Here is a 17,481-nt window from a genome sequence, read left to right as displayed (position 1 = left end):
TCTTCTCTGTTACGAGTCTCATTAGTTCATTTGATAACCATTTAGGCCTAAACCTTGAGCAATATTTCTTAATAGGTATGAAACTTTTAGTAGCATCCACGATTAATTCCTTGAATGCTTCCCACTTAGAATTTACTGTTGGACCGTGGTCAGTTTATCCCACTGTACAGAATTTAAAAACTTTCTGAGACCACTGTACTCACCTTTACGGAATCAAACACTCTTTCCTCTACCCCTGATTGTAATTATATCTTTAAGTAAATCCCACATCAGTACACTGTGATCACTGCCACCTAGTGGTTCCTTTATCTGCGAATTCTTAATACACGAATGATCACTGCTGATAACCAGATCAAGAGTATTACTCTCTCTCTGGTTGCTTCTCGAACATGCTGCTGCAGAAAACAATCATCCAATAAATCCACAAAAGTCTGACTAGTGTGTGAGTGACCAACCCCAAGTTCCAGTCAATATCTGGGAAGTTAAAATCCCCCATTATAAGACATTCTGATTTACTGGCCTACTCTATTTCTCTGTATAATTGTTCATTGTATTCATTCGAGTCATTAGGCCTATAACACACTCTTAGTCTTATTTTTGCTTTCGCAGTGCTTATGTCACACCAAACTGACTCAAGAGTGCACTGTTCATCTGTATCAACTGGGTGCACTTCTTTTGATTTTATGTTTTTCTTAATTAACAGCATAACACCTCCTCCCTTTCTATCCTGTCTATCCTTTCTGTACACATTATACTCCCCAAATTTCTTTATATCTGTGTGTACCACGTCTCTACTATCCCAACAATATCCGCCTTTGATGTCTTGACCAACACTTCAAATTTATCAAATTTATTTACTATACTTCTAGCATTGGTATACATGCAAACATGTTAATCAGTTTGGCCCTGGGGAGAATGTGCAAGGCTTGGGGTAGAATTTTTCTCAGTGCAGTCTGTGCTTGTTAACAGGAGAAATTGTTTGTTTTTACAGGGATATGATACACTTTAACAGAATGTAGCTTATGCACCATTAAACACCAATAACACACACACACTTAAATGGAAGTGGTGCAAGAATATTTTCTGATGCTATTGAAGCAGTGATACGTGCGTTGGAAAACTGCAAGACTGGGGGATACACAGACTATTAGATTAACTAGAGCTGCTGGCAGAGATGAAAGTAATTCTTGCACCGCTTCTGTTGAAACACTCAGCAGCCTGGAAAGCAAGGTGTCAGGGATTTCAAGCCATGCTGTGGGTATACCAGCATGTACACTAATGCTGGGTGCATGAAATACAGATATTGTAGGAATATTGGAGACATGGTATCACTCAGACATAAGTGATACGGAATATAAATAAAGGTACAATGTGTACAGGAGGATAAGCATGACAGGGGCGGATGGATAGTTATGCTCTTAGTTAAGAAGCACATTAAATCTAAGGCAGTGCATCCAGTCAACATGAGTGACCAGTGCAGTGTTGAGTCAGTTTGGTGTAATATAAGCACTGGGAAAACAAAAATGAGAGTAGGAATGTGCTATAGGCTTAATGACTATGATGAAATACCAAACAGCTATACAGAGAAAGAGATTCGTCCAGTAAATCAGAATGTCTTATAATGAGGATTTTAACTTTCCTGATGTTGAATGGAATGTGTTGGTTGGTCATTCATACACTAGCAAGATTTTTGTAGATTTATTGGAAGACTGTTTTCTACAGCAGTATGTTAGAGAGGCAACAAGAGGAAGTAATACTCTTGATCTGATTATGAGCAGTGATTCTTCAAGCATTAAGCTTGACTTGATTAAAGATAACCACTTACAAGGGTAATGGGAAAAGCTTTTGCAAGGGTGACTACAGTGGTCTCTGACAGTTTTTAAATTCTGTGCAGTGGGACTAAGTGATGATGTTACTAACAGCAAATTCTAAGTGGAAAGCATAGAAATACTAGACATACTGTTCCTAGCTTAGACTTAAATTGAGATCAGATGAACTGATGAGACTTGTGACACAGAAGAAAAATGCGTGGGATGTATATAAATTATTCAGATAATACAGAAGCCTATGGTAGTAAACTAGTCTGATATCAAGTCACAAAGGAGGTCAGGCAAGCCAAGATAGATTTTGAAAGTCTTTTTTGAAAAGACTTCTCAAAAGGTTGCCAAGAAAAACAGCGACAACTTCTATTCTTATGTTAACGGTTGAAGGAAATGACTAAAGGAAGTGGTTTAACTGTTGATGATCCTGCTCAGGTTGCCAACAGGCTGAATAGGTATTTTGCATCTACATTTGCACATGAGGAATTCTTTAGGGAGTGGGATGCCAATATTTATCAATCTCTATTAGGGAGTTAAATGATTTTGTGATAACTGAAAGGAAATTGGAAGAGAAATTATTGAAGTTAAACATAAGAAAGGTGCCTGGGTTGGATGGAATCTATCCAATTATATTAAGGGAGGCAATGAAGGAAATTAGCAAACCCTTACCCCATAATTATGAGGGAAATCCTTAGAATCAGGGGAGGTCCCTATGGACTGGAAATGCTTGAATGTAACCCCAATTCATAAAGAGGGATCAAAAGGTAACATGAGTAATTATACACCTGTTAACTTAACATCTGTTCCTGTGAAATTAATAGAGTCACTAGTTAAAGAGGTAATGCAGGACCATCTATACAGGAATGCAATTATACTGCAGTCATAGAATGGATTTGTTAAGGGGCAGTCTTGTCTGACCCATCTGATTGTATAGTATGATGCAGTGCCCAAGGAATGGATGTAAAAAATAATTTTGATATCGTATACTTGGATTTCATGAAGTCTTTTGATACTGTTGCAAATAAAAGACTGCTATACAGATTGGAAGAAGGGATCATTTATTGGGAGAGTCAGATTGGTTATCAGTGGGCATTGCTCTTCGTGGATTGATGTTATTAGTGGAGTCTACCAGAGTTCAATGCTGGGCCCATTGTTGTTTTTTTTTTATCATTAATACCTATTAATGATATTAATTAAGGTATTTGAGGCTTAATATCTATGTTTTCTGAGGTTACAAAGGATGGCAGGATGGTTAATGTAAGTAATCAGGGTGAGCTACTGCAACAAGTTCTGGTTAAATTGGGTCAATGGACTGAGAAATGATAAAGTTTAACATGTTGGATAGACAACTTGTGTGATCAAGACCCGTTAATATTCGTAAAATCGGATACAAATGCTAAATTATTGTGATTTTCTCTTGTAGAGACTCATTTTGAATTTAAATCAATGTTTTTTGAATTTAACCAAATAAAAATAGAATAATGAATAGGAATTAAGAAATAAGATGCATTAAGGGCTTATGCCTCAGGCTGCAAGAGAATTAGACTATGTACAATTTAGTGCAAGTGCATCATATTAGTACACAGATAAACTCTGAATTAGGAGGCTAATTAGCCTGCTAATTCAGAGTTAAGCTGTGTACTAATATGATGCATTTGCACTAAATTGTACATAGTCTAATTCTCTTGCAGCCTGAGGCATAAGCCCTTAATGCATCTGAGTCTTAATTCATCTTATACACCGTCAGGCATCTCTCATATTGTGGAGTTATACTTCATAACCATTTCATCACTAGGGCACCTACCCACCCACCGATGGCCAAATAGTCCTGAAATGGGTACCTACCCACCCACCCACCCACCGAAGAAGGGCCAGATAGCCCTGAAACGGCACCAGGGGGGGCCTGATGATGTCTGGAGTTTCCAAGAATAGGTAACAACAGCCTTCTCCACTGGGGGAGCATTGCCTATTCGAGGAGTTTGAGTTTTTGAGTGGTGTGAGTTGAAGGAGTTACTGTCCCTTTCAATCTTCTACACCGTTTCTTTTCCTCTTCCACTTCTACTATTACTTTCCCTCTACCTTTTTGCTTTTCTAAGTCTAATAGGGACAAGTGGATAGTCGAGTTATTATCCCACACATATACAAATAGCCCCTGAAACGGTGCTGTCTGGGTGGTGGTATCTGCTGAGAATAAGTAACAACAGTCTTCTCCTTTGGCGAAGCGTTACTTATTTGAAGTAGTGCAATATCATGGCAACTCGTTGTGAATGTATTCACAATATGAGATATTACTTAAATGATGCCGCATTTGCAAAAATTTGCTAATTCAGAGTTTAGCTGTGTACTAATATGATGCATTCGCACTAACTTGTATGTAGAATTAAGAAATATTAAAATTTTGACATATTATACTGTATTTTGTCAGGAAATCTCTTACCTAGGATATTTTTCAGGAATAACTGCATCCATGTAGGATGTAATCAGAATAGATGGAAATTATTTCAAAGACCTGCTTCAAATTATTTTAAAGACCTGCTTCAAATTATTTCAAAATTTTAATATTTCTTAATTCCTATTTATTATATTTATTATTCTATTTTTATTTGGTTAAATTCAAAACAAGGACACAGATTCTCTACAAGAGAAAAATCACAATAATTTAGCATTTGTCCGATTTTACGAATATTAGCAGATCTCGATCACACAAGTTGTCCGTCCAACAAGTCTAGTAAAGTTTCGAGACAAGAGGATTCCCATAATGTTTTTTATACAATGTCAATGCCTTGAAGTTTAACATTGACAAATGCAAGGTACTGTGTATGGGTAACAGTAATCCTAAAATAACATATCAACTGTGTAGTACTGCACTCAAGGAAGTGGAAAATGAAAAAGATCTGGGGTTAATTCTGCAGTAAGATATGAAGTATTCTGAGCAGTGCAGACAGGCTGCCAGGACAACTAATGCCGTTTTGTCAGTGGTGTACAGAAACTTTGCTGGCAGGGATAAGGAAGTGATTATTGCTTTGTACAAGGTCATGGTTAGGCTGCATCTTGAATACTGTATACAGGAGGCCTTGCTTTAGGAAGGATGTAAATCTGCTGGAATGGATACAAAGGAGGGCTACCAGATTGGTGAAAGGAACAAAAGGATGCTCCTACCAAGAAAGGCTTCACTTCTGCAGCATCTCAAAACTAGGCACCTGCAGGGAGATATTGAGGTGTTTAAGGCCTTTGGATTGAGTAAGCTAAATGTTGATAGCATTCTTCCTCTTGCTGAGACTACATGCATGAGGGGTCATAAATTCAATTGAGGGAGGATGGTTGCAGGATAGATGGGCATCAATTTGCCTTCGGGCAGTTGGTGATTGATTGTTGGAACAAACTTCTTGGAAATGGGTAGTTTGAATAGATTCAAGGAAGAATTGGACAAATGCCTGAAGTCTGTGTGTGTGTGTGTGTGTGTGTGTGTGTGTGTGTGTGTGTGTGTGTGTGTGTGTGTGTGTGTGTGTGTGTGTGTGTGTGTGTGTGTGTGTGTGTGTGTGTGTGTGTGTGTTCTGGCTGATGCTTTATAAGCTTGCTTTCTTGTATCATTTACCATTACTAATACTTGTGCACACTAGGTTTGTGATATTAGTAATATTGCTAAAAGAAAATCCTCAGAACCTGATTGTTATTACAGGCATAATTTTGATAGCTATGCATCAAGTGGGATGTGTTTTTAAAAAAAACATTTTTAGTTCAATATCAGATTAATGTAATCTATTCACATAGGTTAACACAATCTTCTTTTATGAGTTATGGTTAAACATAAGAATTTTTGAGCTTTCCATGATAGATATAATTATTTTTTGAGCAATTTTGATTACAGTGATATAAGGAATATTTTTTCAATTTATCTTGCAAGTTACTTAAGGTTTTGTAAAAGTCGTATCATATAATGCACTTATAATATTTTTGCACTTAGAAATTATTGCCTGGAAGGTTTGTAGTTATCTTAATAACAGTCACAAATGAGATTGTTACTTCTTTATGAAGATAAGGGGGATAACTTTAAAAGTGAAATTATTATTATTATTATTATTAGCTATATGGTGCAAGGAAGCCTGAGGCTTATGCGCACCAGCCAAAAAAATTTTTTTGAATTACCCTGAGAGAGAGAGAGAGAGAGAGAGAGAGAGAGTCAGAAGTAAAAGGGAATCACCAAAATGGTAAGAAGAGCACATATTTTTTGTTATCATTGTTATATGGTAATTGATAGTGATGACCTTGAAAAAGACCTAGGCTCTTCCTACTACTTTACTTTCAAATTAACTTTTTAAAAAAAAAAATTTTTTAATAAGGCCAATGATGCATAATTCACAAAAGAAGTACTTTACATAGAAATTGAAATTTAATTAAGCAGAATTAAGAGGTGTGCAAACTTTGTAGAACAGTCAATCTTATTTGTGATTTTTTTTTTTTTTTTTTTTGAAACGAAGTAGATACTTTAATGTGTGGTATTGGATTTCATCATGCTGGGCTAGAATTCTCTGATAGAAGACATATAGAAGAAATGTTTTTAAGAGGTGACCTGCCTGTTCTTGGTAAGCTTTTATGTGATAGTATTTTCCAAATCAATGTGATACTGTATGATTAATTTTTATTTTTCCAGTTTTTGAAATAAACTGTCATAACTTTTTTTTTTCTTGTTGGTAACACTGGTCAACAAGGTTTTGCTAACATGGGTGAAAGTAAGTATTTTTTGTTAATTTGTATGTGTTGCTTATGAATATGACAATAAAAAGTTTCTATCATGTCTCAATTTTTAGAAAAATGCAAAAACAGTTTTTTTAAAAAACGTAAAATAGCTTCAAAATCAACGAAATCATCCAACATCACACTCTGTTGCGATGTTGGATGATACCTTTTCTGGTCGAATTTATTGTAAGAAAAGAGACATATCTGTGTTGTTTAATGGTATTCTAATGGTATTCTGCTGTGTAGTCATTGGTTGGCATTATGATGTGTATTTATGAGTAAAGAACAGTGCATAATTAGATTTATAATGAACAGTAAACAGGTAATAGTAGCAATGAATCTTTTAAAGATGATAGAAATTTGTAAGGAAAATGAAACGTTGCTTGATTTTTCAATGAAAACTAAATTAATAAGACCGAATTGTACTGTTTTAAGAACAATGATTATTTTAAACTAATTGAATCACAAACAGAATCATGTGGAAAGTTCTGGCATTGTAAAAAAATGTTCTGTGCAAGTTTCTTTATTAAAACATAGTTTTATGGAAAATACAAAACTTCCATATTATAAAAGATAATGTATATCATATACTTTTGGTCAATGTGCCTGCCACATTGACCAAATGTATTTCGAAAGTAACAGCAATTAAGTTTTATAAGAAACTAAGAGATATTTGCGGTTTTTTTTTTTTTTAGGAGCATTAGCAGCTAAGGCCATATTGCTCTGGGGATATGCAATGGTCATTCCCTGACCTTTCCGCATCCTCCGTATTTGGTGGTCACGGGCTCGAACCCCAGTCTAATCAAGAAGCGTGTGTTACACCCTGCTGCTCCTGTTCACCTGGCTACGGAGGTGCCTATTTGCGAATTGCAGTTGCTAAAAAAATCCATTAAGTTGGGTGGATTGGGGGAAAACTGTAGAAGCAGACGAAACTGTACTGGTAAAATCAAAACATCACAGAGGATCAAATTTAACTGCTAAGAAGAAATGGGTGTTTGGAGTATTTAAAAGAGAATCAAAATTCATAAAAAATCGGAAAGCAAAAAATCTTTTACGCATTATTTGAAAAGTAGTGAAAAAAAAAACAAAAAAAAACTACAATCATAATAGATGAATGGCATGGATATAGGTATATTATAGCTTTAGAAAAAAAAGAATTACAAACATTTGACGGTGAAACCTAAGAAACCTTTTGTAGATCCACATACAGGAACACACACGAATAACATCAAAGCCCAGTGGAGGAGACTAATAAGTTTGACTAAAAGACGAAATGGCAACTATAAAGATATGTTGATGGGTCACATGAATATGTGGCGTCAAATTTATAGGAAAAAATCATGAAGCTACTTTTCAGAATATTATTAATCAAATTGCAAATAGCTATAGAGATGCAACTATATGATTTGTATTCATGAAATTGATTTTTTTTTTTTTTTTTTTTCCTGAAAAGGCACTGCTCCATTCATTTTTATGTTCTTCATTATGTTTTTCTCATTATTAAAAGCAGATTTTTGGAGTTCATGAGCGTTTTCAGTATATTACTGATTTAGGTTTGGTTACGAAAAAAGGAAAAGGCTTCTTTATTTTTCATTATACAGTGGATTCCGGTTATTTGGGCAACCAGTTAATCGGGGCAGCCATTTATTTGGGGCAAATCTTAAAAAACAGAACCCAATCGAGAAAATAGCCAGGGTTTACTTCGCTTAATTGGGACAACATGCTGTTTAATCGGGGCAGGAGACGGCAGCACTGGAGATTACCCTACAATTGTCTCTGACTGTATCACGTGGTTCGGTCAGATTTCTGATGGTCACAACCATAAAACAATAAAAACAATTAGCAGTCACCTGTTTATTGGGCTTTTTTCTGTTAGTGCAATCTATCATAAGCGGATAGTAAACTTGATCTTATTGAATTTGCGATAATACCAACAGCTGGGCTATTATGGTGAAATGTGTTTACACTTCCATGGAATCTTCAATCATATAAAAAATTTAATTTTCCAAACCTTCTCTTCATTCCTATTTTTAAAGTTTTGTAACATATTACTCCGTTCTCACTTGCACGTATCATGTTACTTGCAATTTGTGTGTGTGCCATGTTCTTTGTTATTGATTGCTCATCTTTTTACTGTTTTAAATTTAACCCCCACCCACAAATGTCAGTGAACAGAAATGTCAACTAGTTAGTATGTACATATTACAGTACGTATTAATTATGCCAGTTATCATGTATATTCTTCCGATTTTCACATATCATTTAATTTTTTAATTAGTAAGGTAATAAAGGATAAATTTGTGCTTAATATATCTTTACTTTTATAGCCTGTGGGTAAAATTCGTCCTATTTTCGCTAATTTCGCTGTTTAATAGAATTAAAATTCAATTCACAAACGTGATCACAATGACCGACGCTTACTATGCATTGTATAGTGAATGGTACTTTACCTTGGTGACTCCATCATAATGTGATTTGATTGTAGAGTGCACCAATTGTAAAGCAGGGGTCCATTGTATTTTTTAACTATTTATGTGAAACATTGGAATTAGCATTAGTAGAGGCATATGATGCAAGAAAGCAAGTTTATGCAGCATCAGCCAAAAAAAAACCCCACTTCCATTTCACCCCTCTGTTCATTCGAAATACCTGTCCAGCTGAGCCTTAAATGTATTTAGGCTATCAACTTCCACAACAAGGGATGGAGGTCAGTTCCACCAACCAACCAACTACCCGCTGGCTAAAGGCAAATTTCCACACATCTATCCTACATCTGTCTTTCCTCAATCTGAATTTATGCCCTCTCAAGTGATTATTCTGAGCAAGAGGAAAAATCCCATCACATTGAGCATGCTCAAACCATTCAAAACTTTTTGCACCTCTATCAGATCACCTCGCCGGTGCCTAGTCTCCAGACACTGTAATTTGCAAAACTTAAGCCTTTCTTCATAAGAGCAACCATTTGTTCCATTCACTAATTTGTTGCCCTTCTCTGTACTCGTTCCAGCAGCACTACATCCTTCTTGAAATGAGGCCTCCAGACCTGTATACAGTACTCAAGGTGTGGCCTGACCATTGCCTTATACAAGGGAATAATCACCTCCTTATCCCTGCTAGAAAAATTCCTGTATATCATTGACAAGACACCATGAGCTACTCTTGCAGCCCGTCTGCACTGCTCAAAGAACTTGAAATCTGCCTGCACAATTACCCCCAGGTCCTTTTCATTCAGGCGCCTCCGTAGCCAGGTGGGAAGGAGCAGCAATGCGTAGCACACGCTTCTTGATTAAACCGGGGTTCGAGCCCGTCACCACCAAATACGGAGGATGCGGAAAGGTCAGGGAATGACCACTGCATAACCCGGAGCAATATGGCCTTAGTTGCTAATGCTCCTTAAAAAAAAAAAAAAAAAACCTTTTCATTCTCTACCACTGTCAGTGTAGTACCACAGAGTTGATACGTTACTCTGGGGTTGCTGTTTCCCCTATGTAGTACTTTACATTTGTCAATGTTAAACTTCATTTGCCACTTCTCAGCCCCATCTGCTCAACCTTTCCAGATCCTGCTGTAGCAGCATAGTGTCAGTAGTGTCCTTAACAACCCTGCCAACCTTTGTATCGTCTGCAAACTTGGATATTAAGCTTGATATACCATCATCAATATCATTTATAAATACCGAAAACAATAAGGGACCCAACACTGAACCCTGAGGGACTCTACTAATAACATTAGTCCACGATGAGCAGTGTCCATTGAGTACCACTCTCTGTCTTCTCCCCCTCAACCCTCCCTTTATCCATAGCAGCAATTTTCCTCCAATGCCGCACTGCTCCAATTTGTGCAGCAGACTTCCATGTGCAACAGTATCAAAAGCCTTTCTAAGATCCAAGTATATAATATTGAAGTTATTCCCTGCATCCAGTTCTTTTGTGATTGCATCATAGTATCCAATCAAATTGGTCAGACAAGACTTCCCCTTAACAAAACCATGCTTAGTCCGACTATAACCGAAGTCTTGTCTAGATGATCATGAAGTGCTTCTTTAACCATGCCTCCATTAATTTTCCTGGAACAGAAGTTAAACTCACAGGTCTATAATTACTTGTGTCAGCCTTTGATCCTCCTTTGTGAATTGTATCACATTTGCACAACTCCAGTCTATGGGTATCTCCCCTGAGTCCAAGGAAGCTCTCATAATGATGGCTAAGGGTTTGCTTGCTTCCTTTGCTGCCTCCTTTAATATAACTGGATAGATCCCATCCCCCCCGGGTGCCTTTTTTATGTTTATCCTCAACAATTTCTCCTCCACTTTCCTCTCAATTATTACAAAATCATCTAGCTCACTGCCAGAGTATACTTCACCTCTGGCATTCCCCTTCCTGAATAGCTCCTCATGTGTGAATGTAGACGCAAAATACTTGTTTAGTTTGTTAGCCACCCAAGCAGGATCATCAACGGTTGAACCATCAATATCCAGTGGACCAATCTGATTCATCCCTTTCCTTGTAGAGTTTACATAGGTAAAGAACTCTTTGCTGTTTTTCTTTGCATCCTTTGCCAAACATTTCTTATAATCTGCCTTTGTCTGCCTAATCTCCTTTGTGACTTGGTTACAGACCAACTTATATCTATCATTGGCTTCCATGTCACCAATTAATTTATATGTATTTCATGCATTTTTCTTCTCTGCCACAAGTCTCATTAGTTCATTTGACATCCATTTAGGCCTAAACCTTGAACAATATTTCTTAGTTGGTATGTAAAGCCATTTTGAATTTGCTGTTGGTAACATCATCAATTAGTCCCACCGTATAGAATTTAAATACTGTCTCAGACCTCCGTAGTTGCCTTGACAAAAGCAAAAACCCTTCCCTTTACTCCTGATGGTAGTTACCTCTTTGAGTAAATGCCATTTCAGCACACTGTGGTCACTGCCACTAGTGGTTCCTTTATCTGTAGATTCTAAATGCATAAGAATCGCTACTGGTAATCAGATCAAGAGTATTACTCCCTCTAGTTGCCTCCTGAACATGGTGGTGTATAAAACAATCATCCAATAAATCCACAAAAGCCTTGCTAGCGTGTGAATCACCAACCCACAATTTCCACTCAATATCTGGGAAATTAAAATCCCCCATTATAAGACACTGATTTACTGGCCCATTCTATTTCCCTGTACAGTTTTTTATTATACTCATCAGAGTCATTAGGCCTATAACACACTCCTACTCTCAATTTTGATCCCCCAGTGCCTATGTCAAACCAAACCGACTCGACACTGCACTGTCCAGCGATGTCGACTGGCTTCACTTCCTTGGATTTTATGTTTCTTAAGTAATGGCATAACCCCTCCTCCCTTTCTATGCTGTCTATCCTTCCTGTACACATTGTACTCCCCAAATTCTAGTTCTGCATTCCTTATGTCTGTGCGACACACGTCTCTGATATCCCAACAATATCTGCCTTTGATGTTTTGACGAACACCTCAAATTCATCAAATTTATTTACCAAACGTCTAGCATTGGTGTACACGCAAGTATACATGCACCTATTTCTATTCTTAGCTACCCTAACACAACCCATGTGTTTACTTGTACTGCAATGACCCCCAGCAGTCTCTAAATTTACCCTGCCTCTTGTTTTCCAGGCTGATGCTCATTCCAATAGAAGCAGTGCAAGAATCACTTTCATCTCTGCCGGCGTCTACTGTTAATCTATTAGTCCATGTACCCCCCCCCCCCCCCCAAGCTGGCAGTTTTCCGGCCCACCTAACACAAAGATAATCTGATTGAGGTGTTTATTTCTTTGAATGGACCGAAAAACCTCCATGTTGATGGCATTCTTCCTCTTGTTCAGTCTACCCACATCGAGGGACATAAATTCAAATTGAGGAAGGAAGGATGGTTGCAGGATAGATGTGTGGAGGTATGCTTTTCAGCCTGCAGGTGGTTGATTGTTGGAACAAATTTCAATATGTTGTTGTTGTGGAAGTAATTTGAATAAATTCAAGGGAAAACTAAACAAATTATTGGAGGGGATGGACTGCTGATTTGGTGCATTTTAAGCTTGCTTTCTTGTATGATATGCAATCAGTCAGATAATCCTTTATGAATCAGGCTTTTGTAAATCCATGGAACTTATTTTTTTTTACCCTAAAATATTTCCATTTTAATTACTATACAGGGTTTCTTTCTAAAGTACTCTACTTTACAATTAGAAAAGTATATGTAAACTTGTGTAAATCATGCTGTTCATTGTTGAAGTTACACATAAGAAATTCACTGTCGATGGGATCTATCCAGTTATATTAAAGGAGGCAGCAAAGGAAGTAAGCAACCCCTTAGCCATGATTATGAGAGCATCCTTGGACTCAGGGGAGGTCCCCACCAACTGGAGATGTGCACATGTATCCCCAATTCACAAAGGGGGATCACAGTGTGACACAACGTCTGTTCCAGGGAAAATAATGGAGTCTGGTTAAAGAAGGATTGCAGGATCATCTTGACAAGACTGCAGTTCTAGTTCAGACACAGCATGGGTTTGTTAAGGGGAAATCTTGTCTGACCAATCTAATTGGATGCTATGATGTGGTCACAAAGGGACTGGTATATGGTATCAAAAAATAATTTTGATATCATATACAGTAGAACGTTGGTTATCTGGAAGTCAGTTGTCTTGAACATCAGCTATCCGGAATCATTTTTAAGGCTGATTTTTTTTCTTCCTTTTTTTTTTTTTTTTATTAATGGTAGTATTTGAGACAAATGTGTTTTATGCTACAAGAGTATTTCTGTCTGTTTTTTGCATCATATATCTGGTGAAATGTTGGATTAGGACTAATGAGTTTTCTAGGAAACCATGAGTTTACTCATTCGTTTCCATGAACCCAATTTTCCATGGCATATTTTGTTCTCTTCATTTTATGTTACTGTATGTTTAGTTGAGCTCCAAACTCAGTAAGAATAATATTGGCCCGAAACTGTGCAATTTATTATTTTTCTCAGTTTTTTATGGTAAAATGTTAGCCAAAATAAAATGCGTAATTTTAACATTGCAACAAAAAACTGAAATTTTTAATAGAATTAGAAAAGGTGAAATTTTAGGAAATCTCACCAAAGAGTTTAATGTGGGGACTTCAACAATTTTCAACATCAAGAAAAATTCCAATGCTAAATCAGAATTTGTGTTGACTGTGGATAGTAAAGGAGGATCTAACAGAAAAAAAGATGTGTCTACACCTTAAATACCACTTTAGAGAGTGTACTTTATTTGTGGCTTCTTCAGAAGCGAAGTTTAGGTGAGCCAGTGACTGGACCAATGTTGTGTGAAAAAGCATAAGATTTTAATCGAAAATTAAGAGGTAATGAAGATTTTAAGGCAAGCACCGTTTGGCTGAAAAACTTTATATTGAGACATTGTAAACATGAACTGGATATTCAAGGTGAGAAACTTTCTGCAGATGACTAGGCAGTGGATTCCTTTAAAAGTAACTTTGCTTCAGTTATAGCCTCTCATCTCATCAACGTTTATAACAATGTTGAGATGGGCTTATTATGTAAAGCATTACCTAGCCACTAAAAGAGAAAAGTCTGCACCAGGTTTTAAGATGAGAAAACAGAGAGTTACAATTGCTATGTGTGCAGATGCTGCTGGGACGCACAGATTGCCCATGCTTGTTATTGGTAAGTCGAAAAAAAACCAAGACATTTAAAATCTTTCTAATTTTTCTGTTTTGTATACAAATCAAAAAAAAATAGGAAAAATGGATGTTTCTGTTTTCCGAGACTGGTTTATAATTTTTTTTATTCCTGAAGTTAAAATAAAATACAGAAAACCACAAAAAAAAAAAAAACTGGCAAGGTTTTACTTCTAGTGTATTAGATGATGTACCTTCCCATCCTTGTGAGAATGATATTAACACCATTGATCCAAATGTTTGAGTTTTATTTTTCTCACCAAACGTGACTTCTCTCATTCAGCCTTTTAGGCTAAGGCATTATTGAGACTTTAAAAAGGTTTTACTTAAAAAGGTTATTATGACATTTTCTTTTTCCGACGAAGATTTGGAAGGCATCATTTTGTTTTATAAAAATTTCAACATTTTGAAATCAGTTTTTATGATTGCTGAGATGTGGAACGATGTTTCTGAACTAACACTTACACGTGAATGGCAAAAACTGTGGCCAGAGGCTGATTCAGGAACACTATGTAGCGAGAATATTTGACTGAACTCACTCCCGAAGGAAGAAATTGTTAAAATTCTTTCCGTCATTCCTGGATGCAAGGATTGTGACTAAAAAGACATGGCTTTTATTAGATGTCCCCAATCAAGGGTTTCCCATCGAAGAAAATCCAGGGCCAACAGGTAGTGAAGCTATTATGGCATTAGAAACAGCACTGAAATGGGCAGAAAACCAGGAAGATTATAATATAACCAATTCGATATTAAGGAATTTCAGAGATTTATCTCTCAAGTGTCTTAACATAAATCTTTAGCAGCAAAAAAAAAAAAAGGTCAGAACAAACAAAACAAAAAACAATCGAACATTATTTTAAAAAATTACTCTAAATTTTTTTTTCACATAAAATTTATAGTAAAATACCGATCCAAATATACATACATATGCAAATGTGTGAATTTTTATGTATGTTATTATTGTTTTTTTTTAAATGAAATAAATTAGTTTTTTTTCATGCTATTTAAAGCCTTTTTCTTTTACTTTAATACATTATAACAGAATGTATTTAATCTTACCCTACATTCGATTATCTGGAAAATTTGGCTAACTGCAAGAGATCTGACTTTAATTATTTTGGATAACTGACACTCTACTGTACTTGGATTTCAGGAAAGCTTTTGATACTGTTGTACATGGAAGACTACTGCACACAAATTGGAGCAGTATGGCATTAAGGGCAAGTTGCTACTATGGATAAAGAGATGGTTGAATGAGAGAAGACAGAGAGTGGTAATCAGTGGACACTGCTCTTCATGGACTAATGTTATTAGTGGAGTTCCCCAGGGTTCGGTGTTGGGCCCGTTGTTGTTTTCTGTATTTATCAGTGATGTAGGCTTAATCATAGACTTAATGTCCAAGTTTGCAGATGATACAAAGGTTGACAGGGTTCTTAATGACAGTATGTTACTGCAACAGGATCTACAAAAGTTGGACAGATGGGCTGAGAGGTGGCAGCTGAAGTTTAGCATTGAGAAATGCAAAGTACTGCATATGGGCAGCAGTAACTCTAGAGTGACACACCAACTGTGTGGCACAATACTCAGAGTAGTGGAAAATGAAAAAGACCTAGGGATAATTATGCAGTCAGATATGAACTCAGACAGGCTTACAGAGCAGCTCATGGGGTCTTGTCAGTGATATACAAGAATTTTGCTAGCAGCGATATGGAGGTGATTATTCCTTTGTACGAGGCAATGGTCAGGCCACACTTTGAATACTGCATACAGGTCTGGAGACGTCATTTTAGGGAATATACAGAGCTGCTGGAAGGAGTACAGAGAAGGGCAATAAGATTGGTGAGGGGAACAAATAGTTACTCTTACCAAGGAAGGCTTCAGTTCTGCAAATTGCAGCATCTGGAGATTATGCACCTGCGAGATGATCTGATTGAGGTGTATAAGGCCTTGAATGGTGCTCAGTGCTCATGGGATTCTTCCTTGTGCTTAAATTACAAACCTGATAGGGCATAAACTGAAATTGAGGAAAGACAGTTGTAGAATAGATGTGCAGAATTTTGCCTTTAGGTGGTTGGTTGATTGATTGCTGGAAAACTGTTGTTGTGGAAGTTGATAGTTTAAACTGGACAACCTTTTGGAATGAATGGTTGGGTATAATGGGAAGGGTTTTTTTTTTTGCTTATGCTGTATGAGCTTGCTTTCTTGCTTCATATACCTCTGCTAATGCTGATATCAGTTCATCTGTTTGGTTGACTCACTGGTAGGTTGAATAGTGTCCAAAAGATTATTTATTACTACATGGTACATGTAAAAACTACATGACTCCTTTAATACCTTCGACGTTGTTTGTGCCAGAGATAATGTGAATGTACAAGAAGATATGTGAATACCAGTGAGCTACCAGTGGCTTGTTCCTTGTTTAATTAATGAAATTGTACTGTTTAAGTTCCAGGTAACAACAGCTATGATTTACAATGGAAACACTTAAAAAAAAACCAAAAAAAAAAAAAAAAAAAAAAACCACTTCATATACCAGAATTTCTGAATTCCTTAAATATAGTATGCATCTGCCCCTGTAACTAAATACATAATGTGTTATATCAACCTCTATTTTCTACTCTACATTATCCAAATATATGGAATTGAAGGTGACATTCTTGTGTTTAATAATTACAGTTGTCTCTAATTATTTTAATTAAAATCATCTTTGTAACTTATTTTAAAGGAGATATTTGTTTCTTCAGTTTTATACATCATTTGTGCAATAATTTTATTTCATCAGTTTCCTCGAGTACCTTGGCAATGGGTGTAAACTTTCCAGCACATTTAGTAGTAATAAAATCCACTACGCAGTACTTTTCTGGAACTTGTCAAGAATATTCAGAAACACAGATACTTCAAATGATTGGTAGAGCTGGAAGACCCCAGGTAAAATTCAAAATGAATTTAACGTATTAAACTTAAATATCAGCAGTTTTGAAATATATGGCTATCTTCCTGCTTACTTTTGCAACAGTTTGTTTTTTTGATAAAGGATTTTTTTTTTTTTTTTAATTTTGATGTGAAATTTTCTCCCTCTTATATGTTGTCATTTGGTAAACTTCTGTTCTTTTTTATTAGCTTATGTTACTTAATCAATCAATCACCATTTATTTGCTGAAAGTCTGAAATAAAGCTGTCAATCACAAAAGTACAGCTTTCAAGGATAGAAGTACATAGGTCTTATAA

General features: G+C 36.3%; 1 protein-coding gene across 1 annotated transcript in view; it reads left to right on the top strand.

Annotated features, from left to right (window-relative positions):
* The window catches only part of LOC150085947 (putative ATP-dependent DNA helicase HFM1), a 175,890-nt gene that overhangs the window by 154,588 nt on the left and 3,821 nt on the right, over positions 1-17,481 (top strand). The window contains exon 8 of the mRNA XM_090374749.1: positions 6,302-6,403. Coding sequence (XP_090230875.1) covers positions 6,302-6,403 — 102 coding nt within the window. The remainder of the gene's footprint in view (positions 1-6,301; positions 6,404-17,481) is intronic.

Source organism: Mastigoproctus giganteus, chromosome 5 (genome assembly GCF_048544385.1).
Source record: "Mastigoproctus giganteus isolate SK-2022 chromosome 5, ASM4854438v1, whole genome shotgun sequence".
NCBI lineage: Eukaryota > Metazoa > Arthropoda > Arachnida > Uropygi > Thelyphonidae > Mastigoproctus > Mastigoproctus giganteus.
The sequence above is the reverse complement of the archived record's forward strand: the minus strand, read 5'-3'. Positions and strand labels throughout refer to the sequence as shown.